This window comes from Miscanthus floridulus, chromosome 7 (genome assembly GCF_019320115.1).
Source record: "Miscanthus floridulus cultivar M001 chromosome 7, ASM1932011v1, whole genome shotgun sequence".
Lineage (NCBI taxonomy): Eukaryota > Viridiplantae > Streptophyta > Magnoliopsida > Poales > Poaceae > Miscanthus > Miscanthus floridulus.
The window spans coordinates 43064406-43072016 of NC_089586.1; the positions used below are offsets into that span (position 1 = coordinate 43064406).

At 44.5% G+C, this 7611-nt stretch overlaps 1 protein-coding gene across 3 annotated transcripts; it reads right to left on the bottom strand.

Annotated features, from left to right (window-relative positions):
- Positions 1-1119: 1119 nt before the first annotated feature.
- Positions 1120-6209, bottom strand: LOC136466932 (monosaccharide-sensing protein 2-like). Of its 3 annotated transcripts, none has more exons than XM_066465463.1 (7): positions 5869-6209; positions 5313-5518; positions 5071-5198; positions 4092-4658; positions 2418-3382; positions 1994-2181; positions 1120-1885 (listed from the first exon to the last, which is right to left on the bottom strand). In XM_066465463.1, the coding sequence occupies exons 3-7, from the start codon at positions 5147-5149 to the stop codon at positions 1447-1449; spliced, it is 2238 nt and encodes a 745-aa protein (XP_066321560.1). In that variant the 5' UTR covers positions 5150-5198; positions 5313-5518; positions 5869-6209; the 3' UTR covers positions 1120-1446. The 3 variants fall into 3 exon arrangements, with proteins under 3 accessions (XP_066321560.1, XP_066321559.1, XP_066321561.1); XM_066465462.1 differs by having other exon boundaries at positions 5824-6209; XM_066465464.1 differs by lacking the exon at positions 5869-6209 and adding an exon at positions 5677-5695.
- Between the last annotated feature and the right edge of the window lie 1402 nt (positions 6210-7611).

Genomic DNA, 7611 nt, shown 5'->3' on the forward strand with positions numbered 1-7611 from the left:
TCTCTCTCTCTCTCTCTCTCTCTCTCTCTCTCTCTCTCTCTCTCTCTCTCAACAATAGCAGCTGAAGAAATAGAGGCTAGGGTTTGTGATTTTTATTCCTTCAAAGAATCAATCTCCACCGTTTATTTTAATCGAAATTAACGACTCACAAGAACTGGGCTCGTGAGCTACATTTGGGCTGTTTTGCTGGGCTCAAAATCATCCTCCATGTGAAGGAACACCCCAACACAAATAATAAGCAATAAAAGGGGTCATGATGACTTCATAGATATATACAAATGTATTGAATGGATATTCATGCACTTAAAAGATAGAATCACTCAAGGTGCATCCATCCAACCCTGTTTAAGCTGTGTGACAAGCTCCCTATTAGGGCTTGTTCAGTTAATCCTCAATCCGAAGGGATTGCAGGACATTGAGGAGGATTTTATCCCCTAGACAAGTTCAAATCCTCCCTAATATTTTTAGTTTCGCAAATGTCTGCCAGGCAATAAATCCTGTCCACCAGACACTCAAAATCACAAATGCCCGCCAGGCAACAAATCCTAGCCACCAGATACTCAAAATCAGTGGACTGAGCCTTTTTCAGTGCTTTTGTAGTGGCATTTTGTTATTAAGGAGATATAAACAGGTATACAATGCCAACGAAAACTAGTCCGGTTGGTCTAGCGCTCCTGCGGCACCCTACTGGCCGGGGATTGAACCCCCTCGGGGGCAATTTATGCTGGCCGGAGGGGGAAAAATACCCTCGCCTGCCCTGCGATTCCCAAAGCACAGGTTGCGGACCGGTCCACTCACAGGGTTATGGGCCCATGTGTGCAGGTAGGTTAGGGGTTCGGAGGGGTTTTTCTCGACCTGCGTGAGAGACCTCCTTAAAGTGCAAAGCTCCGGGGCTGTCTAGCCATCCGAGGGTCGAGTTTTTTTTATCAGGTATACAATCACTTACGCTTAATATTTCGTATGATATAACAGGAATTCAACTTCTAGCAAATGTGTCCAAGGCAACTCCTTCATATGAAGAGAGTTTACAATATGAGCCTGCAATTGATTCTGTCTGAATGAGAACCGAGGAGTGTGGTAATATCATATTGAGTAGTGAAAAAGCTTGCAAAGGCGATATGAGAAACTGTATTTTCTTTATTTGAGATTTGAATATTATACCACCGAATCAGATCATTATCTTTGTTCTAAACATCTCTATCAACAACCAGTGCTGAATAGATTGACTAATACAGTACTATTAGGTAACAACATATGGTAAATGGCATTGACAACTTGACAACTGCTCTTTGTCATTGAGGGACTCTTGCTGTTGCTTGCGGAGCATGAGCAGATGTCGGTTCCCTCACCATTTATACAAATCGAAAGTTCCCAGAGCTTCTTGGTGAGATCCCTTCAAGTTTATAATTCACAGTGCAAAAGTTGCAGGCAAAGGTACCAAAGGAATTAGGCTTTTGCAGCCGCTTGCTTCGCACCAACTGCAAAGAACTCAGTGATGACTTCAAGGGGCATTCCCTTTGTCTCAGGAACCTTAAGGTAGACAAACACAAAGGCAATCAAGCATACGACTGCATATATGCCAAAAACACCTGCTAGTCCAATAGCATTCAGCATCACAGGAAGGCTGTAGGTGACAATGATGTCTCCGATCCAAAATGTCAAGGCACAGATGGCAATGCAGAGACCGCGAACCCTAGTTGGAAAGATCTCTGCACATAGAATGTTGGGGATGGGACCAAATCCCATGACAAAGCAGCAGAAGTACATGATGACACTGACTGTAGAGAGCGCAGCATGGGCCACTGTACCCAAGTCAATAATATTGGACACGACCAGGATAACTAAAGATGCTATCAAGATTGGAATTGTGCCTAGCAGCAAAAACCTGCAGAAAAGGGTGTTAATATAGTATATAAAGAATATTTGGGCGCATTTATAAATTTCTGTTTAAGTGGTAATACTAATATGATGTAAACAAAAGGAAATAAATTACCTTCTTCCAGAAAGATCCATAAGTCTCATGGCTAAGCCAATGCTAGGAAGCATCAGTAAGGTAGTGAGAGAACTGATCAAGATGGATGCTGATGCCGAGCTGAGACCAAGATTGGAAAGAAGAATTGCCACGCCAGCTTGCTCGAGAATTTGTGGGGTATAGTACAGAACACCATTTATTCCAGCAAACTGAACGTGGGAAATAAAATAACTCAAGTTAGTGGAGTACTTTAGGATAAAGTTAATAATCATACTTATTATTCTAAAACTTTAGAACTGCTAATTTAGAATGAATTGTATGATGACCTCTCTTCAAGAAGAATTCTAATTGAATTAGTTACTTGGATATTTAATTACTTCATTTATTGTGTGCAAAGGCACAAGAAACAAACTTCTACATGGTGAACTGATTAAATTAGCTCTACCTGTTGAAGGATCTGAATTCCAACACCGACTAACAGGGCACGCCTCACACCAGGTTCAAACAAATCTTTCCAACTTGAACCTTTGGCGGATACCTCGGATGGGTGAACCATGGCAGCACCAGACATGCGTGGTTCGGTAAGATCCTTCGAGAAAAGTGCTGACTGACTTACTAAAGCAGCAGCATGTACAAACTCGCCACCCTCAGGAACATCGCCACCACCAGGAAGTGAAATAATTGAGCCCCTTCTTGAGCCAGGAACTCCCTCTTGGTGCAAGTAGACTCTTTTGAAACCACCTTCCTTCTTACCATCCTCACCTTCCTTCTCTGACCATTTCCATGCAAGCTGCCATCCCCCACCGATGTCAGTGCTGCTCACACCCTCTCCACCCTCCCCCAAGAGGCTTTGCCTTCTCATGCTCAAAGCACTTCCACGGTGACCATGGTGCACAATGTCCTTCCCTTCCGCACTTGTTGTCTGCCTGGACAGCAATGGGCTGTGGAGATTGTCCTCATAATCACCTCCTGCACCATCAGATGCATACTCCTCATCGTCCCTGTGAAGATTCTCTTCATCCCACTGCTCATTTTTGGCATGCTGATCTGTGACACTGAACATACTTCCAAAGTTTGGAAACAATGTGCTCCTCATACTTCCTCCAGCTTGCGGCATATTCTCATGGACACTCCCAAAAAGTGTCACAATCGGATCCATAAGGGGTACACTCTGGTTCACCATGCTGCCATGACGAGATGCGAGAGAAAGCACACTTCCAAGCATGCTGGGTCCCTTGGAAGGTCGAGCAATCCATGACTGTCCTTCTTCAGGCCCATAAAGTGTGATTTGTTCCTTATCACCATCAGTAACATGATCATCGGCTGCCTCAGTGGCAGGGCCAATGATGTACTCTTCAATCGAAGTGTCTCCTCCGACCTCCAACCCTTCGACAAGAAGGGACAGTTCACCTGCGAATTGCATACTTGGAATTAATCACATGGCCTTTTTGCATATGTCATTGTTAAATAAATAAATTTTAAATCAGAAACTAGAATATGTGCTGGATAAAATAGCTAAGTGTCAAGTTTTAAGCTAACGCTTTAATTAGTAACAAATATATATGAACACCAACGAGCTATAGCAAAACAATTTCCTTGATGCCTATGTCTCTAACCAATGTTAAGGGTCTAACCTGTATTGGTCTTTCCTGTCAGACATGAAGCTTTTATCTTAAAGATGACATCATAATCAACTTGAATAAATTTCCAAACACAGCAGTTTATACAATGTGAATAACTCTGGTTGCATCACAGTTTGGTCAATGTATTACCGGAAGAGCAAAACGAGAATGTAATATACTTCTATCTTTTGACGTGCTTAATATGTACATCACCACAAAATATCTATACATAAAAATTTAAATATAAATAAGATGTTGAGCGAACTGAAATATTTGGCTCTTCAAGCATTTATGATTAAGTAATATACGATCGCCATTCTGCAGAAATTAACTGATTATTGTTATTCTTGAAAAGAAAAATTTAGAGTTCTATACCATTCTATATATGGTGTGAACAGATACCACTTCTCGAATTAACTAACAATTCAGGCTCTAGTCAGCTAGAACAACAACAAAAAATCCAAGTAAAATGCGCATCAAATTTTAGTAAAACAGACCTGAAACATCTTCTTTGCCACGTAATTTTTGCAACACCTTCTTTGCCTCTGCCATCCGACCTTTGCTAACAAGCCATCTTGGGGATTCAGGAAGGTAAAATATTGTCAATCCAAAGAAGAACAATGAAGGTATCGCGAGCACCCCAAGCATAATTCTCCAGTCAGGTGATGGCAACAGTGACATCCCAAACACCATGCAGTATGACAAGAACATCCCTCCTGATCCACTGAACTGCGGTAGCGTATTCAGCAAACCTCTAATCTCTGGAGGGGCTGTTTCTGAAATGTACAAAGGCACAAGCGTGACAGCCAAGCCAATACCGAATCCGTCTACGAGGCGTGCCAGCAGCAGGACGTAGACATTAGGGGACCATAGCATGATGAGGCTGCTCAAGAAGTACAGAATTGAAGAGAGGATGAGCATAGGGCGACGGCCGATCCAGTCTGATACCGGCCCAGAGAATGTAGTGATGATGGTGGCGCCAATAAGTGACATGGCCACAATTAGCCCCTCCACAGTGGGCTCACTTTGTAATTGGAATTCCTTCTTTATGTACAGAACAGCACCTGGAGAAAACAGTTGTGTTGTTAATAATATTTAATCTTAAACAAAATGTCCCCACCAATATTTTCAGCACAAAGCATAGGTAATAGTTCGATACCACATAATTGTAATCATTATAGTCCTGGGAATATATTTCTTTTCTTAATTGACAGCGTTACTCTGATATTTTCTTTGCGAGGAAGTTACTCTGATAAATGATAGATTGAAATTCAAAGAACAACCAACTGAATTACTCAGATACTTTCAATTCAATAAGAAATTGAGAACACTACACACGATCTGATAACCACCCAGCAGCAACTAGTACTGAGCAGCATCTGATCCGAGTGTCCGAAGATTTGATCTGATGGAACTAGAAAACTGACTCGACGAGAGTGAGAAACGTCCTAGTAAAACCGATCTGCCGAGATTTACCTGCGATGGTGGCATTGTCCCACCCCTGCAGCAGATTGCCGATGGAGGCGGCGATGGCAACAAGAACAGCCCCCAACATCTTGCCCTCCAACAAAGGCACGCAACAGCACGTCCGAGGTCACCGGCTCCTGCAACCGCGAGACCCAGTTCGAAACGGAACACATCGAGCAAGCATCACAAGCATGGGCACGGCAGGAGATAACGCAGTTGTCTGTTGCAGAACATGAGTGTCTTAGTCTTACCTCTCAAGAAGACGAAGCAGCCCGAAGACGCCCAAGAACAACTGGTGGAAGGAGCTGCTCCCTCCGGTCCGGATCAGCAGAGTTCAGAGGTGAAGGGCGGCTCGACGGCAAGCCAAGAGCCGCTCCCAATCAACCCGTATGTGCCCCTGCCTGCCGCTGGGCGCTGGCAATAGAATAGTTGTAGAAGTAGCGGGCGACCAGGGTCCCTGCAAGTGAGGACAAAGGGGCTCAGTGGGAGGCGAAGCAAGTGCCCAGATGCCACATGGAGATCAGATGACACGAGAGCGACGCCCGCAGCAGGTAACAGTAAAGAAATCTCATCAGATCAGAAGGGGGGAAAATGCAACAGCGAACTAGGCCTCGCCTCCCCAGCGCGGCCGCGGCAGCAGTGCGCCACCACCGCCGTCCCCCGCGGCTGCCAGTGAGAAACAAGGGGGAAGAAACAAAAAAAAAGGGGAAGGAAAAAAACGGCCTTTCCGCGTCCGGCGGCGAGATCCCCTCGAGAACGCACCCGAGAGCGAGAGGACAGAGGAGATGCCCAAAGATCCCGTCCCACCTTTCCAGCCAAGGAGCACGGCGCCTGCTCGCAGCTGCACATGCACACACAGGATTTGAAGGCTCTGCTGCCAGCGTCGTGCCAAGCGATGAAGCGATCTGCCAGCAACCAGCTGGAGGAACCGATCTGTCAGCCGCTGGTGGAGCCTGGCCTGTAAAAATCAGTACTAGTTGTTGTAGGGTCGGAGTGTAGTAATCTTTTATATGGAATCCCCTGGAATTTGGGCTGGCTTTTCCATGGTGCTTGGGAGCTGGAGCTTGGCGATAGGTGCAGATGGTGCGCAAGGATGTGTCAGTGTAAACACTTCTTCGCTTCCAGATTGATTGCCGCTGCGTGGCTGGGAAATAGAAATAGACAAGACGGCCCGTCGGATTTTAAAACGGCGCGACGAACCTGACAGAAACTGACGGTTATTTTGCTTTGTTTTGGTCGTCCCTCAAAAATAATCGTACACCTGGGCCTGGAGCATGACGCCAGCCGATCGGAGGCCTTATTTAAATACGCAAGTAAAGTTTTAGGTGTACCGGGTGTTACAGGGGTGTCACATCGGATAAAAAAAACAAATTACAGAGTCCGTCAGTAATCCGCGAGACGAATTTATTAAGTCTAATTAATTCGTCATTAACACATGTGTTATTGTAGCATCATATTGTCAAATCATGGACTAATTAGGCTTAAAAGATTTGTCTCATAAATTAGTCATAAACTGTGTAATTAGTTAGTTTTAATATTCTATGCGTGTGTCAAACCTTCGATATAATAGAAGTAAATTTTTGAGGAGAAACTAAACAAGGTTATATAGCCGAGTAGGACTCCGAGCCGAGTACACGTGGATACGCATAGGACTCTAAAGTCCATGCTGTGAACAGTAACGTATTCCTAATTACTCTCTCCATCAGAAAAAAAGATATAAATCCGCATTTGTTTAGATTCATATCTAGAATTATATTCTTTTTAGAACGGATGAAGTATATGTTAATCGTCGCCTTAAAAAAATCCAAAAACAACAAAGAATTAGTCGAGGAAGAACACACTTACAAACATGAAAAAGAAGAAACAGAAGGAAAATTGCAACAGTAAGACCGCAAAAACACAACGGAAATGCTCCTTATAGGACGTCCGTCCGCCCGGACAGCTCCTGCACTCACCCACAACCGCCCTCGCCAGCGTCGTTCGCGGCCTCCACTCGCGACCCCGCCGCCCGCCCGCACCACGCACAACGAGCCCAACGCGCTAAGCACTCGCTTTCTCGCTCCCGAACTCGTGCCTCTCGTCGTGGCCGCACTCCATCCGCCTGCCCCTGCTGAGGTCCATGTCGCCGACGAGCTCCACACTGGTGACCTCCGCGCCTTTGAGCCCCACGTCGACGAGCCTCCATTTATCCAAGCAGCAACTAGATGGTATGCTGAAAGCGCATGTTGCAATAGTATTTTTCAAGTGTGTCAGATGTTTCAGAGGTATGTTTCAAGTGTTGTATATCGATGTTGCAAAAGTAGATCGGGATGCTGCACATGTTGTAATGGCTATACAAATATGTTTCAAGTGCATGTTCTAAATGTTCCATATGTTTCAAAACAATGTTGCAACTGTTTTGTTTGGATGTTGCAAAAGTAGATCTGGATGTTACATAATATGTATGTTCCAAGCATATGTTTCAAGTGTTCTCAGGTGTTTCATGCATATGTTTGTAAGTGTTTTATCTGGATGTTGCATATGTTTGTAATGATTTTCAAATGTTTTTCA

Coding starts and splice junctions, on each gene's coding strand:
- LOC136466932 (XM_066465463.1), bottom strand. CDS start 5,149: ATGTTGGGGGCTGTTCTTGTTGCCATCGCCGCCTCCATCGGCAATCTG. Junction 3,383..4,091: donor TGGCAAAGAAGATGTTTCAG/GTCTGTTTTACT, acceptor TGCAATTCGCAG/GTGAACTGTCCCTTCTTGTC. Junction 1,886..1,993: donor ATGGATCTTTCTGGAAGAAG/GTAATTTATTTC, acceptor CCTTTTCTGCAG/GTTTTTGCTGCTAGGCACAA.